We start from the raw sequence: 26,106 nt of genomic DNA, 5'->3' as shown, positions 1-26,106 counted from the left end.
TCCATAAAGATCAGGTTTATTTCAAATAAAAGTCTGTAAAATAACCTCTTATGTACAGAAGTAAATCTGTCACTTTGTTCTGTGTCTGTAATCCATTTAAAGTCAACATTTAAAACATACAGTATTGTACAGGGGATTCGTCATAACAGCAGGACTCAAACAGGAAGAAGTTCATCCCTCTAAAAACAACAACAACAAAAACACTGGAATATTTCATTAAAACATTATGGTATCGAGTAGTGGAGTTCCACAAGGAAACGTCTTAGATCCTCCCAACTTTGGCTTCAACCTCATGTAGTTTTATTTAAAAATTTCCAGTTTCAGACTCATACATCATTTTGTTCTTTTCTCTCAGTCCGAAGCAACATTTGGTCGACATCATCGTAGTAATAACAGAATAAGTAAGAATTGTTTTTTTTCCCCCCTTATTCTATATTAAATACTGTGTTTTCCTGCTGCATTGGATGCAATGTTGAGGCACAAGCAACCACATGGTGGCAGCACTGAGTTAGGGATCGATTGAACTCTTTCTCAACACACCACCTGTCTGCTGAGTTTCTGGGGCCTCATTTATAAAACATTGCGTAGAATTCCCACTAAAAATTATCGTACGCCCAAAAGGTGAAATTTGCGTGCGCCCTCCAAAAAATTGGATTGGTAAAACCATGCGTACGCAAATCTGCATGCGCTTTCCTTTTATAATCACGGTCCACCTGGAAGGTTGCGCAGTTCATATCCTTCCTCAACACGCCCACTTTCTACCATAAACGCTCAATGCAAAGTGCCTCAGCAATGTTTTGGATCTCAATCAGCCTGTTGATCGCCGGCATTTGACGCAAAATCCTGACAGAAAGACGAAGAAAGGGAATTTTACGGCGAGAGGTGGAGGCGGAGGGTGACGAGATCGTCTGTCTCCGGCACTGTTGGGTTCCGCACGTCTGGAACGCGAGGCGGTGCAGCGCATCCACATTGCAGCTTAACGCACGGCTGTCACCGCACTATTTAGATATGCTTACTCAGCAGTTAGACTGATTGTTACGCACGTTGTCACAATTGATAATCAATCAGTTCTATCCACCGCTCTGTATCGTTTGAACATGAGAGTTTGACATATGAACGTCGAGCTGCTGATTCAGTAGTAATGTTCCACTAAAGAAACATCTATACCACCGCAGCTTGGCTGTTTATGATCACGTGGATCAATAAGTCTGATGTGTGAAGACACTGAATGTTCGAGATGAATCTGGCTTCGATTCTCCACCTCACCATCAGCGCCGCCCGGTTCCTCGTCTGCACGATGTGCGTCTCGAGGTTCAAAGTTGGCGTACCGGTACTCACATTCTCCCGCAAATTTCATTGTTTGGGAAGTGGCGTACGCATCTTTCAGGACTCGTTTTGTGCTTCAGCAGCTTTTATAAATGAGGCGCCTGGTCTTCACACCTTCACACCTTGAAAGGCAAAGATATTTTGCAGCCAAATAAACAGAAATAAGTCTTCAGCTTTGAAAGATGATCTGTGAGATGTTGTTCTTTTTTTTAGCCATTAAGAGAATTTTAATAGTAAAACTAAATCTGGATAGAAAAGTGGGAATAAGAAGTACAAATATAATTTAAAAAGAAAAGAAAATGAAAAATCTACGTTTGTTTAATGTGATTTGAAAAGGAAAGTTACCCAGTACAAACGGTACCAATCAACTCTTTGTTCAGTTTCGAGTGAGTGCAAATCAGAAAAGCTCAGTGGAAAGAAAAAGACGCCATCTTTCATGCTTTCTTCGACACCTTCGTCTAAGCCAAGTGAAGGTTTCATATCTCGCTCAGGGTTTCTTTCTTTCTTCAAGATGGTTTTTAATGTGACTGAAATGGTTCATCTGGTTGGTGGCTCTGGAAGAAAACTGAGGTCGCTCTTCACGTCGCCGATGGTTCCTGGATACTTTTAGTGGTTCAAACGAGGTCTCATATAGCCTGCAGGGTCGGCATTTGGTCCTTTGTGGAAAGGTTAAGGTCCACTGAGCAATGGGGGGAATTTTGAAATCGATCTAGAAGAAGAAGGTCCAGTTGGATATTGAGGTGGGGGTTCAGCCGGAGGTCTTGCTGGAGAGCTAGTTGGAGGTACAGCTGGTTCCTCCTACCTCTGGGAGAAGATAGTCTGGAACTCTTTGAGTATGAGCTCCACGATCTGGCTCTGGAAGACCATGTGGATGGTCATGTTTGGTGATTCGGTCTGAGGGCGCAGCAGTGTGGGTCCAAATACAATGGCCACGCTCTGAAACGACATCCGGTTCGATTCCTTGTGGTCGATCACCCTAGAGAGAGAGAGAGAGAGAGAGAGAGAGAGAGAGAGAGAGAGAGAGAGAGAGAGAGAGAGAGAGAGAGAGAGAGAGAGAGAGAGAGAGAGAGAGAGAGAGAGAGAGAGAGAGAGAAGTAAGTGCTGTACAGTATAAGGAAATGACCGTGGGTTTTCAAAACATGTAATTTTGTTGTTTTTTGATATTTGCTGTTAGTTATGTGGGTTCTGCTCATAATCTCTTGGTGTCACTTTTATCTTCTACATCTGGTTTGTTGGACCTTTGAGGGGAATTCCCTTTTCATTTTGAGTTTATGTACCTACTCTCTAAATAGTCGGCGCTGACAGCAGCTAATCGGCGCGCTCACCTCCGCAGGTGTCTGAAGAGCAGCTCCATGGTGTCGTAGTTGGGCAGTGGCAGCGTCTGAACCAGGTCCTTCATGTAGGACACCTTCAGGCTCTGGTCTGGGATCTCTGGAAAGCAAATAAAAGTCCTTGTGAGTTCCTGTTCTGCAGCAGAGCAGATTATAGGGCATCTTCCCCCCCCCCCACTAACTGACGTAACACTGTACGTCATTGTTAATGATTGTGTTGAGGACTGACGGATGGCAGCGATGAACTTGTCGAAGCAGCTGAAGGGAAACAGCGGTTCAGGAAGCTCCCGCAGGAAAAGCTTCAGAGCGCCAGTGATGACGTGAATCTCCTCCCACTGTCCGTCCTCCAGGTCCAGCTGCTCCTCTGCAGCGAGCAAACACAACAACACACGAGGAATGTCAGGGTGCGGGTGAACCATACAGCTTTAACACTTTGGGGTCAGGGGGTCAATTTGCCATTTTAAAATAATTTTGCTTTTACCTCAACATTTCAATATTAATGACTGTTTAACTAGAATGCTTGATGTCTTTTTTCCCCAGCACAACCTCACCTATGGGATTCTACAATTATGTACTCATTTTACTGACTGAACACACTGGACCTAAAACTACAAATAAAATAAATCAGATTGGGAAAAAGTTGGACTTTTTAAATTGAGAGCCACAAACATGTGTAATGAAAAATGTTCTCCTCTGAGAACGCATATCAAATTCGTATATCTACAAACCAATGCACAAACGTATCCAAAAAACACATTTATATGCAATTGTTTACATAAAAATACCAGAAATTTCAGGCGTTTTTGTACAAAACTTTTGAAAACACAAATATGTCAATAACAAATGCAGGGAAAGCTCATGATGCCTCCAAATTGATAAAAGATGTAAGACCACTAAATTGTGGGAACTACAAAAAACTGCCCACAGTTTCCGTATAACACATCTCGACACAGTGAAAAAGTGTGATGGCCTTTATATGCTGTGTGTACCTTTTTAGGTCTTTCCATCTTTTCTCACTATTGCGATCACGTCACTTTGACTTTGTAACTCATCATGTCCCATGATGTCTTTGGGTTTTTTTTTTAATACACGTTTTGAGATTCAGCTGTTTTAACTCTCAGCACATGAACATGTAAGAGCATTGGTTTGATTCTTTGATAAGCCTTCAGTGGCACATATGACGTAGAACATAACGTTCTCAGGTGAAAACAGTGTCTGTACAGCAGGAATAAGAAACACCTTGAATCGTACAAAAAAAAAAAAAAAAGTGCATCTTCGTACCGTGATCAGCTTTATGTCGAAGTTTCTGGATCACGGCCAGGTTTCCACTCACTCTGTAGATCCCGTCAACATCCAGACCTGCACACACACGACGGCACGTCAGGAAACATCTGGACCAGTTTAGAAGGCTTTTCAGTGTTTTCTGGAGTTTACCTCTCCTCTCCACTGTTCTGACACACTTCTCCAGAAATTTGGGGATGGTGCAGTTTTCTCTGTGGCAGAGTGTGTCCAGGTGGCAGCCGAACACGTTATCTGGAACACGTTCAAATCCAGCGTGAGATGAAATGTTTCACTTTTAAGGGACCACAGATTGAGACGTTCAAGATCGAAAGTGAAGTTAAATTAATCACTGGAGTTAAAAATGGAATACAAACCATAGAAAACACCGCAAAAAAAAAATGTGTATGTCATTCAAAGACATGGATTTTAATCCTGATTATCTCAAAATTGTGATGCATTTAGAGAAAAATAAACATTTGAAATAATTCAGACTTTAATTGGAATCATTTGTCAGAAGTGATTATTATTATTGTAAGCGGATTACTTTAAATGATATTGAATGTTCCATATATAAACAACCACCTGCCTCTTAGATATAACTACATCACCTTTTTAAAATAGATTTCAATCACATTTATTAGACAAATTCCACTTTGTTCATGTTAAGTTAAACATGGGTTCGACGTTTGGACTCATACTTTTCATATTATCCTGGTGGGATTATCATGAGTAAACACTCCATTAAATTTCACTTTTATGCAGATGATACACAAAGTTTTTTATCTATGGAACCAGATCATGGACTTGTCAAACCAGAAGTTTGTCTTGAAGACATAAAGGGAGTTTCTTGTGTGTACTACCTCTGATGTATCCCTTCTCCTTCACGCTCTGCAGCGTCGGCCTCCGCTGGAGAAAACGTCGCAGTTTCGTCCGAACTCGGCTCTGCTCAGTTTCTGGGCCCGATGAGCTCCTGTTGGCTGAAGGAGCAGCAGAAAGTTTTCAGGTTCCGAAATCATCAGTTCCTTTCGTCATCACATTGACCAACAAGCCTACTGTAATGTAGTATGAAGACATCATGTGGACAATATGGAGTTGTTACTCACATATTCTTTTTCTGTCTTTGTCTTCTTTGTCTGAAATGTCTTCTTCATCATCTGAGAGATGGTCCTCTTCCTGAAACATCATTACATCATTACATTAGATTATCTTACATCATAAACTTTATGATTCACTTCTCTTTGTGTGTGTGTGTGTGTGTGTGTGTGTGTGTGTGTGTGTGTGTGTGTGTGTGTGTGTGTGTGTGTTACCAGCTGTCTGATGGAGTCCTGGATGACTTTGTGCCAGTCACAGATGATGCTCTCGGTGTCATACTGCATCAGATACTCACAGCCCTGACGGGTTCTCAACTGGACACAGAAAAGCAGGAAACAAAATTTACCAACTGGAAACTTCTGTAACCATGGTAACCGATGGTAACCCAAAACAAAGAAACCTATTGCAACCAGGGGAACAGATTTCAAATTCAATGGAAACCTGTTGTAACCATGGTAACAGATTAAAACCCCACCGCACTCATAGAAATTTACCATAACCATGACAACAACAACAAAAACCCTTCAAAACAAAACACAGAAAACTTCTGTAACTATGGCAACAGATTACCCCCCACCCATAGAAATGTACTGTAACCATGGTAACAGATGAAAAAAAGCTCTCAGAAAGACATTGTAACTATGGTAACAGAAAACAAGTAAACCACAGAAACCTGTTCTAACACAGTGAAAGTTATAACCATGGTATAACAAAGGGCCGTGCAAAACCTAGAGTAGCCAAAGTAACAGTAACAGAATCACTCCAGCTTACTGGCACCATGGCAATGCAACTATAAGCAGGTACCTCCAGAACGTGCTTCTTGGATGACTTGTCTCTCGAGGCCCAGCCCACTGAGGAGCCTCTCAGCTCCACCGTGTACTCTGGAACTATCTGAGAGGCTTTACTCTGAGGGAGGGATGTAGAGAAGTCTTCATCATCATCATCATCATCAAGTATTTTGCTCCGTTTTGTTTGTTTCTGTAACTATTGCAACATTCCTGACTTTTATGCAAATTCTCTATTAGACCATGAGGACAATAGGAAATACAGTAATTCACCTCATTTTTAAATTTATGGGGTCGGATGTTTTGGTCTACACATGATGAAAAGTTATTTTAGTAAAAAACAACAATTTGAGAAAAATGGTGATTTCCAGTGATCATACTTGGACAATTACTTGTGGTGTCCCACAGGGGTCAGTATTGGGACCCAAACGGTTTGTACTATACATGTCAATGATGAAAGTTCTGATAAAATCGTTACTTTTGTTTACAGATGACAGAAATGTCTTATGTTCAGGTGAGAACTTACACTAACATGATAATGCTGTAGGTTGTACTTTCTTATAATAATATGAATGTATATGAAGAGTTTGTGCATGTTCTTCATGAACTGTTGAACGAATATTGTACATAGTGAAACAATATGATTCAGGAACATATGAAATAGATATTGAAGAGGTAAAGAGGTGAAGAGTAAATAAGCTGTGCTTCTTCCTTTTCAGTTTTCTGTTTGTGTACACGTGTAGTCTGAGTGACTTTATTTACACTATAGCTTTAGAGATATGCAAATACACTTTTATAGATTTTAATGAATGCTGACGCTGTTCTGCAGATATAAATGTCTTTCTCTTCACTCTCCATGTTGACGTTCTCCAGCTGGTACTCACAACGTTCCCAGTGGGAGCAGACTTTGGATCTTTGTGGAACGTGAGGATCCCACCATGCAGCACAGTCCAGGACTGACTCCAGTTTTTCCTGAGTAACAGAGACACAACCACAGTTATTGTTTTTTAATTCAATGCACACAGTCTGACACAGCAAAGGAAATATCTCAACTTTGCACAAAAACAACCTCACCTGATCTTTTTGCCATTATCAGCAACTCTGGTCTTGTTGAGGATTCCTGCTTTCTCCAGCATGTGGCACTGCAGACACACACATGCACACACATAAAGGTGAGTCTTTGAACCTGAAATGCGACTCCTCTGTAAACATGAGCTCACTCTCTACCCGCTTCAGTCCTGGAAACACCCTGTTACCTGAAACACTTTCCAGGACCTGAAAGGCCTTTTCAGGGATGTCATGGACCTGCGTGGTGACACTTTATCACTAACACATCTCAAACTGCTCCGACCCTCTTGATACTACGTCTGTGGTTCATTAGCTGGATCTGGAGTTTGTCTGCTCATGTTCACTTTATACATTTTCTCCTGTTTTAGCCCCTTCTCAGGCTTTGTGACATTCTGGTTCTATATTCAAGTCGTCCCATCACAGTTTATCCACTCCAACGGCAGCGCCGACAGTAGAGACGACAGTAGAGACGACAGTCGAGCAACCAGAAGAATCAACAGCAGACAACATCCCGAGTTACCCCACCCTTGAGAAGCAGTCGACAGCTAATGTCCAACACTCAGTGAGGAGTTGAAGGACAGTGTGAACCTGCCAAACCCCCCCAACACAAACTCTCTAACCTCGAACAACGATTGGTAGAAATCAGAACAGCCAACATGGGAAACAGCATCCCAGTGATCACATTGGAATTTGGAAATAAAGCAACGACTGGAACAACTGTACAACTAACAAGACTAACTATGGCCGAATAAAACAATCAAGCCAACAGGAAAATCTTCATAAAAATCAACAATGAATTTAATATTAAGTTGAAGAATGGAAGTAGAACCAACCACAAAACGAGTGGAAATCCTACAGAACACACAGAAAGAACTAAGAGTATAGTTTAGGAGAAACAATAGAACCAACACTGGTGCCAAAAACAGAAATAATAGCACAACATAAAGCCGAGTGAACGATGGAACTAAGGCCTGACCGATTAATCACCCGATTACAGACCTTACAGGCTAAAAGTTGGCCGATTGATGCAGACGTTCACAATTTTAACAAATAAAATCCAATATGTTGTTTTTCTGATGTCCTTGTGTATCCAGTAGAGGATGCTCCCACTCCGACAGTGGTGAGAATAAACTGTACACCCAGCATGACAACCGGTCGAATTAAACCATAGAGAACCAACGATCAACGATCAAAGAATGGAACCAACAACCAAACTGACAGTAGAATAAATCAACAATAGAACCAGTGTTGGATTCAGCAACGGTACCATCAGTACAACCAACGGCGGCGTCAATAGAAGGAAAAGCAGTGAAAGCAGAGAGAGAAAGGAGTGTTACAGTTAATGATGTTCATGAACACGGTGTTAGAATGTTAGTGGAGAAACAGGAAGAAAGGCTCAGGGTAAAAACTGGGATCTGAACGTCTCTTTGTGACGTTCCGACGGTTCGTCAGCGTTCCCCTCCTCGACTGACCAATCAGGTGTTAGTGTCTGTTAATGAGAACAAACGGCACCACCCAACAAGCCAACCGGGGCTCGGGACCTACATGAAGCTGACGGGAGTCTGTGCTCCGGTCGGACAGATTCCTCCTCAGCCCGTAGCGACTAGAGAGCTGGACGAGGGAGGATAGTGTGACATCACAGGACAATGAATGAAAGAAAGAAACGGGCAAAGTAAAAATGAATGGATGAAAGAATAAATAATAAATCAGTGACCAAATATTTCTTTTTTTTTTACTGAGTTAATCAGTGGAGCAATGAATGAATGAATGAATGAGTAGGAACAAGAAGGTTGATGTTGGATACAAAATGGTGGTGAGAGTTGAGAGTTTACCTCTGGACTGTCGGGGGAGTTTCTTCTGTTCATGTCGGTCAAGTCGGAAACGTTCCTGTGGTGACTCGGAGAAAATGTCTGAAAACAGAGAAACCTCTTTAAATTCTCCCGTCACAGCTGGCTCACGTTCACGTTGGTTTCATGTCTGGTTGGTTGGACCCACGTCTTCGGCCATGCTGTGTCTCCACGGTTTGACCCCCGGCTTCGCTCCGTCCTCGGAGACGCCGTTTCCCACCATCCTCTTGGGCAAATTCAGGAACTGCGAGAATCAACAAACCAAACAAACATTTAAATGATAGAAAGAAAAAAAAGCTCAGGTGGTCTTTAAACTCCACAGTATGGTTGATCTCCACCTCCTGCTGCTTGGACTGGGGGCCGTTTGGATCCTTCAGGTCCAGCTGGGCTCTGGGTATCAAACCCGCCGACTGCTGAGGATGATGGGGGGGGGGGGGGGGCAAGTTTAAAACCAAAAAACTACCCAAAAAACCCCATAAAGGTTTAAATGACTTCTGTTGGGTTTCTTTAGTCACATAGAAATGATGCACGTGTGTTTATCGTTTACCGTTGCAAAGACGCTGTCGTTGTCGTTGTGGACGCTGCCGGGATAATCTTCTTCTGGCAGCGGAGGCTTCAAATAATTAAAAACAGAAGAAAAAAAACCCAATATATTAAAGTTTGATAAGCTGATAAGACTCACGCTGCTCTACAAGTTTTAAAGGTGTCAGGAGTCTTTTGGCCGTGCATCCTTCCCGTTTGAAACATATTGATCTGTAACATTCTGAACTGCGACATCCATTGTGTAAAATCCTGGTCTGTAAATGTTGAAATGGATCGGATCCAGGCTCGTACCGGGCCTTCCTCAGGTCTGGTGCTGGTGCTGGTCCCGGATCCCGTTGGGGATGTAGGCAGGAGGTCTGGAATGGTCCAGGATGTGGCTCCTGTTGTGGGGTTGTAGTAGTACAATCTCCCCGAGACGTCATCCATTAGCTGCTCCCAAACAGACGAGCCCTGGCAGGAGGTGGAGTTCAAAATATGTTTGGGTGGAATTTTCTATACGTTCAGTTGGTAGTTTCAGTTTTCTACTTGTTCAGAAGAAGATTTCTACATGTTGAGGTGATTTCTTATTACATGTTCAAGTATTTTCTTCTACTCGTTCAGGAGTTTTAACATGTTCACATGTGGATTCACAAGTGGTAATTCCTACATGTTCAAGTGGTAATTCCTACATGTTCAAGTGGTAATTCCTACATGTTCAGCTGGTAATTCCTACATGTTCAAGTGGTAATTCCTACATGTTCAGCTGGTAATTCCTACACGTTTAGGTGGTAATTCCTACACGTTCAGGTGGTAATTCCTACATGTTCAGGTGGTATTTCCTACATGTTCAGGTGGTAATTCCTACACGTTCAGGTGGTAATTCCTACATGTTCAGGTGGTATTTCCTCAAGTTCAGGTGGTAATTCCTACATGTTCAGGTGGTATTTCCTACATGTTCAGGTGGTATTTCCTACATGTTCAGCTGGTAATTCCTACACGTTCAGTTGGTAATTCCTACATGTTCAGGTGGTATTTCCTACATGTTCAGGTGGTAATTTCCTACATGTTCAGGTGGAGGCTGGTACCTGAGGTGAAGGCGGAATGACCATAGGGGAGAGTGGAATCCCTTCGTCCCCTCCACCCTGGTCCATTTGTCGGCTGGGTGGGGAGGGGGGGCTGCGGGGGGCGGACCACGTTGTCTGCCTGGTTAGTGGATGGTAATAAAACACCTTCCCACTGTCCTGGTCAGTGTGCGTCTGAAAAAAAAGAAAAAGAAAAACCTTTCCGTTAACAACACGCCAAACCTGCTTCCAACAGATTTCCGACAGAGTCGTATACATGACAGTCAAGACGTTAAATAATTTACATTTTCAAACTTGCTGTCGCGATGCCATTGAGCAGAGCGCTGAACTATTCGCCGGTGACCTATTCGCGTTCGATCGGTGCAAGCTCCGGTTTCTCGTGATGAAACTTTAATCACCTCACAGAGCCGCTGTAATTTGAACTCACCGCTGAGAAGCAAGTTTTAACTCGACTTAAACGCAGCGAAATGTTTCAAAGAGAAAAACAGAAGCGGGAAACCCAAACGACTCCAATCCAACTTTCAACAGAACAAAGTGTTTTCCTTGACGCCTCATCTGGCTCTCCGTGAAATGTTCACATGCCATTTATATAAGAAACAATACCCGAAATAAAAATGTGTAACATTTCCACAATTACTACAAATGGTTGAATTTGTCCAAATCCTAGACTATATAAAGATTATGGACGTTTTTGTTCCTGCAACATCCTGCATCATGTTGCATTCAGTAACTTCACACTGTTAGTTTGTAGGAAATGAAAATGACAAGTGGAACTCAGCAAATATCTTTACTCATGAAAGTGAAAATGAGAATTGTAACCTCAATTACTAATTTAGTTAATATCTACTCCACTTTCATTTCATTTCAACATTTGTTAGTATTTAAAGCTATTCAATCAAAATGTGAGGAATTTTACAAAGAACTCTAACAAGTAGTTTTTTTACTTTGTACCTGCAGTAACTAGTAAAGCCACTGCAGTGAGTTATACATTTTTTAAGTAACTTGTTGACCGCTGGCGTTTTCTCGTCCCCTCGATATTTTATGTTTAAGGCCTCGTTGAACATGACAACGCTTCAAAAAGGATCGTTCTTGCATTTTCATTTTTTGCGGAAATGGCCGAAGTACTGGAAATGGTGTAGTTCGCATGCCAGGCCACGAGTTGGCGCTGTTGTTTGGTTTTGTAATGAAAGCACACACACACACACACACACACATGAATGCAGAACATTATACAATAAACATTAACAATGGGAGTACATGGACATTCATACGGACAGACGACCAAGTCGGATTGTTAGTATTATTACGGTGGCTGTAATAGTCCCATGAGAATATGGAGTCATGACACACTGGAGGCCGCCATGTTTGTTATTGTCCAGATGGACAATAACAAACATGGCGGCCTCCAGTGAGCCTCCAGACTCATGCATAAGCAGAAGAACTATTAACTACGTCCGGTGTTGCACTAGTGCAGTAGCATCGTTTCAGAAAAGTTAGACTTTCGCCCCCCCGTTTCCATGGCGACGCGGTCGGAGCGTTTTTCAAGAAGTTGCGGTAAGCGGACACCCAAAACGCAACAAAAGTTTTATGTTTTCACTTAAAAACGTAAACGAGTCCTTTTTATTTTCCCCCCCGACGAAAGAACGAAAAGCACAAACACGCCAGCCAATGACAGATCACATTACCTGCCATCTCACTGGAGGGCTGACAGGGGAGGCGGGGCTTAACGCACCAGAGGAGGAGCCCGAGGGTGAGGGCGAGGGCGTGTGACCTGTGACGGAGGGGGCGGCGGGGGCGGGGTCCTCGGGGGGTTGTGACGGGGGTTCAGAGCTAGCAATAGTAGGTGGAGATGTTTTCTTCACCATCGATACGTTGGCATAGATGGGCAAGTTATGGCCGAGAGATCTCTGCGAGAAAAAGAGAGAGAGAGAGAGAGAGTGAGAGAGAGAGAGAGAGAGAGAGAGAGAGAGAGTGAACCTTAATGAGGCAGTTTACCATTTTGCAGAAAAAAACATCTGTTATCATTTGTGTAATCAAAACCTTCAATACATTTTATCTGGTACCCTTTTTTTTTACATTTTTCATGTGAAACTTCCTGATCAGGACCAGTTACCATGGTAACCGCAGTACATAATTAACTGGTCTGAATTAAGTCGTTAAACTTTGTGCTACTAAAACTTCAGCTGGTCAAACTAACGAGAGTCTGCTCAACAGGAAGACTCCTCCCATGTTTTATAAACACACACACACACACACACACACACACACACACACACACACACACACACACACACACACACACACACACACACACACACACACACACACACACAAGCAGAGTAGTTTCTGATTTAAAAAAGGTTCAATCAACCAATATATGGCTGCTAGAACATTGGAATACATTTCTAAACCATAAAACCTGAATATTGATGTGTTTTCCGACTGTCCATAAACCTGTCTACCTGCCTGTAAACCCCGAGATAACATGGCATATAAAAACATTTGTATGTAGCAAATATTTAACATTTACACATTCTATTTAAGAGATTTACGTCACTCAGCTGACTCGGGGTTTTTATTGTTGGGGACATACTTCAGTTTCGCATAACACAAACAAACTTCAGTGTCTTTTACTCTGAAATATTCAATCTCAAGCTGCTTTTAAAGAGAAAATAAAAACCCCTGAAACATTTGAAATTGGTTCAAACTCAGTTTTTGTAAACTTACCCGGGATGTATCTCTGTCTGTGCTGTGCCTTGAGTTTGTTTTTCAAAAGCTTCTCACTCGGTTTATGCAGTGGAAGTGAAGCTGCTTGTGTTCCATGGCAGGTTGAAGCGCTGCCCCTTTATGAACAGACCTTGCCTCGCAGCAGTAATTTCTGTGTAATGTTTGACTTCCTGATGTGTTACACATTAAAAGATAACAGCTGTGGAGATGTTTATGGTCTGTTCCTCTCGTAATTGTTACACTTCTGGATTCATATTTTCCATTTCTAGACAACACCGACTGAATTCAGCTGTAAATTGTGTGTTTTGATGGAATAAGTCATTTTTTTGTTTATCGTCTTCTCGTTCATTTAGGGATTTTCATTTTATTCCATTTATCATTAAACTCCAAAAAAGAATTATTAGAACGATAAATAAAGCTTCCTATCGAGAAAACCATCTGCAACCTTCTCACCACTTTATAAAACCTTCTCATCTTCCAAACACTCAAAAACATTGGCTTTTTTTTTTAATTGTTCCAAACCAAAAGTCTAAAGTTTTTCCTCTTTCCTCTATGGCCCTCCAGCCTCATTTGTCTTCTTAAGGTTTTTCCTATTCTAGGGATTCTCTGGAATGTTTTCTGAACAGGAAGAACAGAACTGACTCCATCATACAATCAAATCCATGTCTAGCGTATAAGGTGCTCTAAAGCCACCCAATATTTAGGACGTTCTCAAGGAATCTGCAGGATGCCTCCAGAATCCTAACAGAACCTCCCCAAGGACTCAACCGACAGATATTCAGGAAGGTCCGTATGACCGGCTCTGGGATAACATCTCCAGAACCTTCACAGTCGAGTACACAGAGTACAGACGGGGGCTTCTGCAGGCTTTGCTGCGTCAGACGTGAGTTGTTTTCTCACAGCTGGACTCAGAGTGATGTTATCAGTGGGATCGGGCCTTTTGGGGAAACGGCTGCTTCTTCCGTTTGCTGCTCTCAGGAAACATTTTGACCAATAAAACGCTGGGCACATACAGACCACCGAGCCTCCAGCAGGAAGAAAATCCAGATTTGAGTTTTTACAATGCAAGTTACTATAAACACAGGCGCAAAATTACTCGCTGTTGCCATCTGCTGGCCGACTGTGAGAATAATCAGTCGATATGTTATCGCTATCGTCAGATCCTCCAAGTGCTGAGAGTTGTGATTTGGAGCTGACGTTTTTTTAGTCATGCACATCCTACAGATGCTCAGCTGGATGGAGATCTCTGAAGGTCAAGAAAACATCTACAAGTGGTTGTTTTCTTCCACAAATATGTCTAGTTTGTGACTATAAAATATTCCAAACAGAACTTCATGATTAGTCTAACAACTAGTTGAGAACTAGTTGAAACATGAGCTGATGTTTGTCTAAAAAAATGAACAAAATGAGTCCAAAACTAGTCAAATACCAGAACATAATTAATCTGACACTTGTCTAACAGCGACTGTGAAATAGGACTCAAATGCATCTGAAATACACGAAATACCACGTCATAACCCGAACATCAGTCTGAAGATTGACGTAAGCTTATCTAGACTCAGATATGACCAAAATTAAAGTGCAACAAGTGTCACATGACAGCTTCGACACAAACTGCAGCTACTATCAGTTCCCATAGCAGAGAACTGCAAAGCAAAGTCTTAAAAAAACATTGGAAATATTCAAAATAACATAAAATTCAAATGTTTCTAGACACAACAATCCCATTCCAATTTTTCTGAATTTTACAGTTCAAATGCTGTCATTTCTATATTCACAGCTTTGTCACGCAGACTTTACTCTCATCAGTAACCAAACCAGATCCAGTAATCACCCGTAACGGTAGCTAATCAGACATTTAACTCAGAACTCTACTCAGGGCAGAAACATTAACTTTAGGTTCAGCGCCACAACTTTTCCCTCAGAGCAAACTGCTGCCACAGAACCAAGTTCAGGCTCAGTTACAAACCAGTCGGACCAGTTTCTCCCCCTCTCTCTCTCTCTCTCTCTCTCTCTCTCCCTCTCACGTGTCTGTTTCAGCTCTTTCCTGCAGGTGGCGCTGCAGCGTCATCTTCCCTCTTCCTGCAGTTTCCTGACAGACCCTGAACACATCCTACCAGCTCTTACATCACCATATCCTGCCCCCCCATTCACACACACACACACACACACACACACACACACACACACTGAACAGATTTACTTGAACACATTGTTTTGATAATTTCTCAGATGTTCTGTTTTCAGTGTTACAATAAAGCCCCTTTAATGTCTTATTTCTCATCAGTCCTGCTTCCTGTCAGCCGCACACTCAGTTCCTGATGAACCTCCAACCACTGTTTTCTCACCACTTATGTCCATTGTGAAGATTCTGAGTTCCAAAGTTAGAAAGAGCTTGATTGTCAGCAAATTTATAGCAGTGAGGCCGCAAAAGTGTACAACGATGTGTTCGTCAGTTAAACAGATGTTTACAACGGTTTTCTTTTCAATAAGGGCTAAGATGCTTTTTGAAGCCTCAATATCTACGACACTGAAAGGAAATACAAGCAAACAAGCCACTTCTTTCCATGTGAAACTTTTCAGGTTTTTCAGGCTAATGAGCAAAATAGGAGTGTGTGTCATCTTCATAAAGGTAAAACCTGGCAGATACACAAACGTGTGCCAATTATATTGTCTAGCAGTAACGGAACAATTATGGAGGATGCCATCTGATCGGACCCTTTAACACTATATGGAGTCATTTCCATTTCTAAATAGATTCAATCTGACAAACCGAACACGCTCTTTCCTACAGCGGTCTAACATGGTCCCTGTTGGGCGGGGAGCTTACCTGTGTGGTCGGTGGAGAAGGCGCAGGTTCTGTTGGTGCTGCTGGAATGGCTTTATCCCCAATAAGGGCCTCCAGATCCAGGTTCAGATCCTGGATTGACTCGTAAATGTGGTGTGAGTCTCCCCCCTTGCGTACCTCCTCCTCTTCTGCACTACTCACACTCTCCTCGGTGCTCAGCTCCTCCTGCGGGATCTCCTCCACCTCCTCCTCCTCCTCTGGCTCTATGGGTAGCTCCTGCTTGTCGTGTGGATCTGTGACGGAGGAGGAGGAGGTGTTGAGGAGTTTACTGTGCGGTGGAACCGTGGGCACGTCGACCGGGATGGGCTGGGTGTGGGTCCGCGATGTGGGTAATGGGTCGACCGGACTGAAGCTGGGAACCCGAGCATTCCCAGAGTCTCTGTGGTTTTCCAGTAGCCCAAGGAGCTGCTTTGTGCCCTCAGTCATGTTAGTGGTCTCATTGGCCACTGGGATCCCGGTTTCTGTGGGACCGGCAGGGGCGTTGCTGGGACACCTGGACGGCGTCAGGTCATAGGGATCCACGGGGAAGCCAAATGTAGACATGCGGTTGTCATTCTTGTGGTGCCTGGCAGAGGAGTCCGGACGGAGACGGATCATCACCTCATCCCCTGCTTTAGCTTTGTTCTCCTCTAACGGCTTTGGAACAGGGACTGGGACTGGTATGGGGACAGGGACAGGAAGTGATGCTGGTTCTGGAGCTGGTGGGTCAGCGAAGTCCAGAGGCGAGGGGAAAATTGTCGGCAGCTCCTTGACATACTTTGCCGGAATGTAGAAAGGTTTGGAGCTGCTGTCCCTCTGAACCTGCCACCAGTGGTCATTTGTCTTCGCCAGCAAGTTGTAACGCTCGTTGGGTTTTATGGAGACCACCTCCCCGTCCCGGCCTTTGTACTCGTACTGGAACTCCACCAGGACCAGACCCAAACCTGAAGTACAATGTTGAGAAGAGAAGAGGTAAGAGAAAAGAATAGGAAGTCAGTACCCCTCTCTTTCTCTCTCTCTCTCCCCTTCCTTCCTTCCTTCCTTCCTTACCCTCTCTCTCTTTCTCTCTCTCTCTCTCTCTCTCTCTCTCCCCCCCTTCCTTCCTCCTTTCCTCTCTCTGTGTCCCTCCCCCTCCTTCATTCCTTCCTTCCATCCTTACCCTCTCTCTATGTCTCTCCCCTTTCCTTCTTTCCCTCTCTCTCTCTCCCCTTTCCTTCCTTCTTTCCTTCCTTCCTTCTTTCCTTCCTTTCTCCTCCTCTCTCTGTCTCTCCCCCTTCCTTCCTTCCTTCCTTACCCTCTCTCGCTCTCTCTTTCCCTCTTCCTTCCTCCTTTCCTCTCTCTGTGTCTCTCCCCTTTCCTTCCTTCCTTCCTTCCTTCCTTCCTTCCTTCCTTCCTTCCTTCCTTCCTTCCTTCTTTCCTTCCTTCCTCCCTCCCAGTCGTCTCACAGGTGGATTTGAACTAAAACACGCTGACCTCTGCTCAGCACCGAGGAACTCGCTGCCATGTTCACGTCCCCGGGCTGCTCGGGCCCGTCCCAGGTAAGATGACTCAGAAGCTGGAGGGTCAAAGGTCACACCTGAGGTGTAGCCTCCTTTGAAGACAGAAAACAGACAGTCATCACTACAGTAACCAATCAGATCACTTTGTTTGAACCGAAGCAAAAGAGCTGTAATATTCTAACCAGTGAGCCGGTCAAACACTCAGAAGAAGTGTTTACTAGATTTTTAAATAAAGTTGTGTTTTCAATGTATTGATGAAGGAGTTCCAGAGACTCACGACTCACTTGGGATTTTCCACAAAAAACCCCAAACATCAACAAAGTTTATTGTTTTCACTTGAAGAGTGATGAGAAACAAAAAAGAACAGACCTCGGAGTCACCGCCTAACCTCAAACTCATCCACTCAATTATTATTTCCAACCAAGCAGGTCAGGCCCTGAACGCATCACAGACTGAGGGAGCAGGAGCAAACAGAAGCAGGCGTCCAGAGGAATGACAGTTATGTGTTTCTGTGCATCTTCTTGTTAGAACAAGTCAAAGCTCTGATCTGAAGCTCCTCTCGCTGCCTAACCAACCACCATGGTACCGTCTGCATGAGCAACCAGCAGCAGAAAACAGCCTTCCAGTAATCACCACCACTCAGGGCAAACAAATAGAATGTGTCAGTAGTTATTAGTATCTCGGTTTTGTTCTTGACCCAGAGCTTTCATTGTAATTTTAGTTCGCAAACTTGGAATGAAGATTGGATTTTATTTTCATAGTAGATCATGTTTCGCCCTACGAGCTCGAAGCCGTCTTGTGTCGGCAACATTTTTACCCCTTATGGATTATGGCGACGTCCTTTATATGAAAGCTTCGCTGAAAAGTCTGCAGTCTTTGAATGCAGCGTCTCACTGGGCCTTGAGGTTTGCGACCGGTTGTGGTCGTCTCACTCACCAGTGTGAACTGTACCAGAGCCGAGTGGCTTCACTCAGAGCGAGGAGGTTTTCACACTGGATGACTATTATGTACTAGACCCTTCTTGGCTTGGTTCCTTCTTATCTTAGAACTCTTAGAGAACCGACAGCCAGTATTCCCTTCGCTCCAATGACATTCTTCATCTACATGTTCCTCGTGTTCGGACTGAGCTGGGAGAGCCAGCTTTTAGTTTCTCTGCCCGGAATAACCTTCAAACTAAAATGTCTGAACTGGTTTCCTTAAATCACTTCCGATCATTATTACTCTCCAAAGAGCGAGGATCCATAAATCAGTGCTCGTAAATGTGCCTTGATAACATTTTTACTGTTTAATAATTGTCTTAAAATTTTATTGCACTTTATTCTATTATTATTTGCCTTAAAATCTGCATTTTATCATTAAATGTTGGTTATGGATCTCTGCACTGTCGCACTTTGACTATTGTATTATGTTAATTCAGTTTTATTTGTCGTGAATTTATTGACATGATGCGTGCTGCGGACCTCTTGGCCCCGGTCACCTTCTAAAAGAAATCTCCATCTCAATGGGTGTTTTACTTTCCTGGTTAAATAAAGGTTAATGAAATGAAATGAAAATCACCTGCAACTACCAGAGCAGAGGGTTTGACATTCCCACCATGGCTTATAGGCCGCAAACTGAGGTGTGTGTGTGTGTGTGTGTGTGTGTGTGTGTGTGTGTGTGTGTGTGTGTGTGTGTGTGTGTGTGTGTGTGTGTGTGTGTGTGTAGCTTTAACGTTGGCCAAACATACCTTAATGGTTAATATTTGACTAAACTCTTGTTTACTGGGGAGGAGACTCATTAATCTTGAGCGAGGTCGACCCTCCTGATTGCAACAGGAAACCTTCTCACTGTACATCGCATGTTGATATAGTAGTTCGCTGTGTACATGTTAATCTCAGCTCACATCCAGATTATAGAGCATCGAACAACCAACTAATCTATGTCGACGTTTGTTTGAGAGCTAAAAAAAAAAAGGAGTGACTTTATTTTGTAATTTTAAATAAATGAAATCCTGTTAAGCCTTTAAGAGCAAATTTTTTGTTTTTTGACTTGGCAAAATGCCATTTCATGGAAAAAAGGGGAGGGGCTAAAAGAGAATACACATTTGAGATCATCAACATATTATGTGTTGCATTATGAAATAATAGAACTAAATCAGACAGGCTGACTCACTGAGAGGGTGAAGAATGTCCAGCCTCTGATATTTCTGACCCTTCCTGCCCAGCAGCCTCTGAGCCAGGCACAGAGCCGCTCAGAACAATAGCAGGAGGCCCGGCTCTGTTTACACAGGGAAGCGCCTGCACTTCCTGTCTGCTGGAGGCCCCGCCCACACAGTGCAGCCCCTTCAATGCCACCACTCTGCTGTGTGTGTGCGTGTGTTTCTTGTGTTTGTGCAGAAACAATAGTAAGAGTTGTTAGAACTATGATTGACAGACAAACAAGGGCCCGGAGGCTGAAGTCTGAAAGTTGAGGTCTGAGTTCGCCGCCGCAGACATTTCTCCGCACGTGAGCGTGTGAGTTCGTACTTTAGTCCATCGGCGGTCAGCGTCACGTTCAGAGTTCACGCCCATTTAAAGTGAGGTTAGTCTGCTCACTTTACGTCGGCATGTATCAGGTGATCTGTGGGGACAGCGATGTATCCCACAATGCATTTCTCACATCTTCACTGATGGAGGACAGACTCACGACTGTCAGTAACACTTTGAATTGAGTAAATATAAAGTTGAGATCAACACACGCACACACACACACACACACACACACACACACACACGCACACACACACCATCGGCCATTACGCCACCTGCTGGAAACAGAAAGTAAGGTCTCCATAGCCTAATAAATTTGTCTGTGTGCGTTTCGAAGCAGTCAGATGTAAACTTTAGACACCAGGAGGCTCAGTCTGACGCAGACGCACGATTTTGCTCCATCTGACTCAAAGATAAATGTCCTTTAAAATGGCGGGAACAAAAAAAATGATCGCATCGTTCTTTCTCATCGATATTTTACGGTATTTTCCCCACATGTGTTACATCGCCTTGTTCGGCAGGTTCTGATCTGATCAGAGTCACGGTTTAGCCACAGTCGTCACTTGTTCAGGGTTGCTCTATCACGGCTGTTTTTGAGGAGACATCTTGGTTTTCCCGTGTGTTTGAATGAGAGGAGGGCAGCGGCGGGATTCAGCGTTCGGAACTTTGACGGCTAATAAAAACGAAGCCGCTCGACTTTTCAAAAACGTGATCTACATATTGAGCAGGAGAGTCTCCTCTGTCATTTAATCGTGTTTTAAAGCCGATACGATAGCCGCCCTCAGAGGAGATAGCGTTTGAAAATCTTATTTTGAAAGGCAAATTGCGGACTTCCTGTCGGATTTAGGTCAGGGGTATCGGTGCGTGATTTTTAGGTCTTGATGAGACGAACAATCGAGTTTAGTTTGATCTCCCTACGACATTCCTACGGGCCATGGCGGCCGTTTTCGTGTTTCTAGGTGGGGCTAGAGAGCACATTTTGGAACTCCGTGGGTTTATTTTTACATTTCCTTAATTGTTTCGCCAGTCTTGATGAGCGTGCCAAATTTGATCAACATTTGAGAGTGTTTAGTGGGTCACATTTGCGCTCAAAGCTGCGTGAGGAGTGGAAAAAAACAATAATAATAATAAAAAGAAACATACGAAATACAATAGGGTCCTGGCCTTTCGTGTTCGGTCCCTAATTCGTGTGTTTGCATGAGGACAAGGACAAAATCTTGTATGTTAGAAAATAATGCAGATTTCGTCAAACACACCTGAGCAGGTGTGTTTCAGGCTCGTGAGAGAGATCCTGGAATGCAACCACCTCCACTTTTCTCTCTGCTTGTCTGTGAGGCACACCCACCCTGCCAGGCTGGTATGTGAAACACACACACACGCACGCACGCACGCACGCACGCACGCACACACACACACACACACACACACACACACACGCAGTCTCTGTAACCGCAGCGTCAAACTAAAAAAAAAACTAAAAGCGCCCAGCTGTCAGTCACCAAACCAAAGTCAAGGGTTTGTGGCAGGACATGCCCCGTCGGCCAATCAGAGGGCAGGAAAACCTTTAAAGGCAACAGAAGGAGGAGGACGTTTGCCATGACAACGTGAGTCGTGCGGCCAATCACGGCGAGCCTCCCAAGTAGAGTGAACCTTCACCCTGCGAGCGGCAGTGGGTGTGGTCGCACTCCGACTTCCACAAACAGAAATAACTGAGAGCTGCTGACTCCTCCTGCAGGACTGCGTACTAATGCAACACGGCACGCTCAGACAGCACGCCATCTTCCATTCAGTTCAATTAAAATGTATTTATACTGCTGCCAAAACACCATCATACTACACGCCCTGTTCAGACCACAGACTCGGTTGGTGGAGGAGATTAATGAACCCATTTTCCCAAATTACTTGAGGTACTCCTTAAAGTCAGATGTCTGTACAAGCTCCTTGGGGGTGATCTACACCTTTATCAAGCACTCAATAGGTTCAAGGACCTTCAAACCTCACCCAGAACATTTTTTGAATTTTACCAAAAGGCTTCCACAACGTTCTCTGTCACTTTTCAAACCCGCTTCAAGAACTCCGAGGAACCAGGAACCCTAAACCCACTGAAAGTTTGGACCAGCAGGCCGTCCACAGCGTCAACCATTCAGTTTAGAAAGAAGTCTCAACTACCGTGAGACATCCTGTTACCGATCGGCAACCTGGCTCAGAACCTCAGAAATATCGTCCAGAATCAAATCTTTATGACGATCCTTCACACCCTGCTCCGCCACTATTTAAACCTGTTTTGAAGCCTCAGAGGACAGTTATTCCCGTCAACAGCACCGAGAGACCTGAAAGGACTTGCTAAGGTATCTCTGCATTCCGTCAAAGATGGCCAGCAACTTGATAAAGGAACCTTAAACCCAATGAAGGGAACGTAAGGACCTCTGAGAAGTCACCTAAAAGCAATGGCGGGTCGTGTATTTCACACCTCGGCCTTCAGTGGCGTTCTGCATGAATTTATCAACTTCCTAATACCGTCATTGGCCACAGATGTATAAACCATCAATTCTATCCTGAAAGGTGGTGCAACACGGACAGGTATCTCATGCAGTCAGAATGAATGCAAGAAACCCAACTGACATGAAAGAACTGAAAGAACAAGGTCCAGAATATTTCTGTGGACTTGACAGTAGTTTGTGTGGATGTCTCCTTGGGCTGGGCGTCTCCGCGCCCTCCTCGCTCTTGAGATGTGCATTGGCTTCGGAAATCCTAACAAATCGGTTCCTCTCCCGCTCAACGGTGTCACAAAAGGCCTTCGCCCCTCGCCAGGCAGAACTGTACAACCCGAAGCACACCTGAATGCTCAACAATCCCATTAATCATGTCAAGCAAAAAACAAATATCAAAAGATTCCCAGCAGACTTTGGCTCGTCGTGTCTCTGCTGTCTCACTGCCACCTTGGGTGGACAACTCAAGTTTGCAAAACTCTGCGAGGCTCAAATTCTGAACTTGATCAGTTGCAAATAACAAGCATCCCCAGGAATCCAATTGACAGTTTTCCACCGGGGCTGTGAGCAACGGCACAACAACACTTTCCTTTATGCCATTTATGTGACGTTACAGGTTCCTGCGCTGTTGATTCTGAAGGCCTCAAACCACATTTCTCTGACACGAGCGAAACGTCATGGATGAAATATGTTTATATAAGAGCGTGATAGAAATGTGCCTCAGGAGCTGAGCAAAAAGAAAAAAATAAACCTATAAAAGGAAGAGAATTTGGAAGAAGTTCATAAATGCTAATTATAAGAAAAAATATATTCAATCGTAAGTTGATCCATGAAAGCTTTTGACATTAATTCTCATGTGTTTATGGCACATAAGTGTGTTTTACACAGAATTTTTTTCAATGATTTCAATATCTTCATGGGGCTGTGTGTCCATACAGTGTTCACCTATTTAAGAGCTTGTATACAAGCACTTCATCCAGGACTTTAAATTCAAATGTCAGCCTTCTGATGTGGCTGTAGGTTGAAATAATTCCTACCCTACATCCATCCCCAGGTTTGTTGAGCTTCCAGTGAGAACAGCCGAGGTTTCTAGTCAGCAGTAAGAGTTAACCTGCCCAGTGACTGAATCTTTAACTGACGATGTAAAACACGAGTGCGAAATGATTCTTTCTCTGGGCTTTAAAAACCTTCTGGAGGAAAAGTCTGAGTTTCTTGCTTAGAATGAAGTAAAAGTAAATATTTCAAAACATTCTGCAGACGTCGTCATGTAACCACAAATATATCTATTATACTGTGAATCAAAATATTTTCACACGTCTCAATCTGTTGAATATTTCATGATTACAGTCATTTGACTTTCATAGCTGGTGAGTCTCAATAGAAAACACTTCATTAGGTGCATCTATTCAACGGTCATCCAGTCACATGTGACGAACCATCGTGGCTGCTGGACTGCGACTTTAACAAACTTCTGATCTGCTGAAGTTTTAACACATGTGGTGTTTATGTTTGACATATTTTAAATGTCAGTCATTTATTGTAACACGTCAGCAGCACTGTACTGTAAATCACAGTTATGTTTTCTTTAACATTTAACAGAACAGCTGATATCTGTCTATATGTATGTATTTACAGTAGAAGGAATAAAATAAAAAGTTAACCTATCCTGTGTTTTACAAAAAAAATTGATCGTATATATATTTTAATTTATAATTCATAAAAATTTACTTCAACAGAGATGAAACAAAAATCAAAGTTAATGCAGTTCAACATAAACATGAAATTGACATATTTATATATATATATTGCTTCTATATTTTCATTTTATATCCATATTGTACCAAAATGTAAACTTGTATTAAATAGTAATATGTTCATGTTCATACTGAAAATGTTGAACAAATACACATTAATGCAGCTTAAAAAATGTTTTTTGATTTTGACACGTTTCCCCTTTTAGTTAAAAAGATCATTTATTTTATTCTCCCCTCTCACTGGTGTCTCTTTCCAGAAAGAACCGTAAAACCCCTTTTTTTTTTTTTTGCTCATGTAGTTTGAATACAAAACAGTGCTTACTTATCATTTTAGAAGTAATCGCGACATGCTATGAGTTCGTATCCTGAACATTTGTCACACTCTCTTTCCATCTGCTTTACATGGTGTCCACACAATGCAACCATCTCTTCCTCATATTCCGTCAACATTTGATCATTTTATACACGGATACCAGCAGACAGTCAGAAATCAGGAAGATGTTTCATTCTGAAACACCTGGAAGGTTTGGGACAATAAACACTCTTTCTTTAAGTTTGTTTACACTCCTACAATGTGGGGACCATGTCCTCTAGAGGAAGACTTTAATGACATGCATGAGACCCGAATTTAAAACGAGAACACACACACACACACACACACACACACACACACACACACACACACACACACACACACACAGACACACACAGAAAACTGTTCCCTGTTATTCACGTGAGGGCCGCGGTCCCCGTATCGCAGGTTTACAGGAATACTTTTTTAATCTTTGAGGTTTCTCAACCTAAACCAACAGTACGACCGACCACACACACACACACACACACACACACACACACACATGGATAGATAGAGAGAAAGAAAGATAGATAGTTTGGGACACATTACCTGCAGTAAAAGTCAAATCCAACCATCATACTTCTCCTGTTTTATTTTCCCCATTTTCTTGTATTCCTGACTGGGCGAGTTTTAATCCGTCAAACAGGTTCTTCTCTCTCTTTCTCCCTCCTCTCCCTGACCTGCCTGTCCCAGCTAGTACCTCTCCTCCCCCTCTTTCCTCCTCCTTCCTCCCCTCCTCCTATCATTCCGCCTCTCTTCAGGCCCGCTCCTCAAACTGCGGCTCGACGTCGCCCCCTGTTGTGCGTAAAGAGAACATGAAGGGACTGTCCGACTCGATACGCTCCGTTCACGAGAGAGGAGGTCAGCGTGGCGATTACAAAACTGACCACCATCACGGGTGACATTTCCACTTGTACACGGAGACTTTGTCAAATGTGGACAGTCGGATCACAAAGCTGGAGACGGAGTGCGAGACGCTGCGTAAAACCAACGTGGAGCTGAGAGAGAGAGAGAGAGAGAAAGCTGAGCGGCTTGAAATGCACTGCCGCAACTTTAATATTCGCGTTTTTGGTTTATCCGATGAGATCGAAAGAGGTGACCCGACCAACTTTATGAACATGTTGTTCAAAGAATGATTTAAAGACAAGTTGATGTCGGAGCCAGAAGTGGAGCTCGCGCGCCGGATTGGACCAGCGGGCGGAGGAGCGACGATTGTGCGCCTCCATAAAGAGGAGATCATAAGAGCGGTGAAACAGGAGCGCGTTCAACAAACAAATTGGAGGAATGATGCTGAAGATTTCTCCGGATCTGACCAAGGAGACGGCAAAGAAACGAGCCCGCTGCTGGGATATAAGATGTGAGACACGGCATCATTTATCCAGCAGCTTTCAGAGGTGAGACGAAAAAGTCCACAGAGCGAAGAGATGCTGAGTTATATTACCGAACTGTGGTCAAACCTGGCTGAAAGAACAATGGATAAGTGTGACGGTAAAGCGAAGGACGGCCGGGCGGATATGAAGAAATGAAGAAGACTTTAATTATCTAAGAAGGGGCTTCGCATTCCAAGTTCCTGCCTCAGCTGGATCTTCACTCTGACAGCCTGACAAAGCTGTT

At 43.4% G+C, this 26,106-nt stretch overlaps 1 protein-coding gene across 9 annotated transcripts; it reads right to left on the bottom strand.

Annotated features, from left to right (window-relative positions):
* LOC308124795 (rho GTPase-activating protein 27-like) lies at positions 1-25,190 on the bottom strand. 9 transcript variants are annotated; one of them, XM_080488111.1, is made up of 22 exons: positions 25,042-25,169; positions 17,362-17,479; positions 15,892-16,832; positions 12,020-12,241; positions 10,338-10,508; positions 9,565-9,723; positions 9,278-9,343; positions 9,069-9,140; positions 8,879-8,974; positions 8,716-8,793; positions 8,429-8,494; positions 6,890-6,957; positions 6,700-6,787; positions 5,835-5,936; positions 5,246-5,344; positions 5,042-5,111; positions 4,799-4,915; positions 4,092-4,190; positions 3,939-4,016; positions 2,887-3,021; positions 2,652-2,757; positions 1-2,302 (listed from the first exon to the last, which is right to left on the bottom strand). In XM_080488111.1, the coding sequence occupies exons 2-22, from the start codon at positions 17,390-17,392 to the stop codon at positions 2,125-2,127; spliced, it is 3,042 nt and encodes a 1,013-aa protein (XP_080344237.1). In that variant the 5' UTR covers positions 17,393-17,479; positions 25,042-25,169; the 3' UTR covers positions 1-2,124. The 9 variants fall into 9 exon arrangements, with proteins under 9 accessions (XP_080344237.1, XP_080344238.1, XP_080344236.1 ...); XM_080488112.1 differs by having other exon boundaries at positions 17,362-17,476; XM_080488110.1 differs by having other exon boundaries at positions 2-2,302; positions 9,069-9,143.
* Positions 25,191-26,106: the final 916 nt, after the last annotated feature.

This window comes from Lipophrys pholis (genome assembly GCF_963383615.2).
Source record: "Lipophrys pholis genome assembly, chromosome: 19".
Taxonomy (NCBI): Eukaryota; Metazoa; Chordata; class Actinopteri; order Blenniiformes; family Blenniidae; genus Lipophrys; species Lipophrys pholis.
Note: the sequence above shows the minus strand (reverse complement) of the source record. Positions and strands in the feature narration are given on the sequence as shown.

Coding starts and splice junctions, on each gene's coding strand:
- LOC308124795 (XM_080488105.1), bottom strand. CDS start 17,392: ATGGCAGCGAGTTCCTCGGTGCTGAGCAGAG. Junction 12,242..15,891: donor CTTCTCCACCGACCACACAG/GTAAGCTCCCCG, acceptor TTTTTCTCGCAG/AGATCTCTCGGCCATAACTT. Junction 9,724..10,337: donor TCATTCCGCCTTCACCTCAG/GTACCAGCCTCC, acceptor ACCTCCTGCCAG/GGCTCGTCTGTTTGGGAGCA.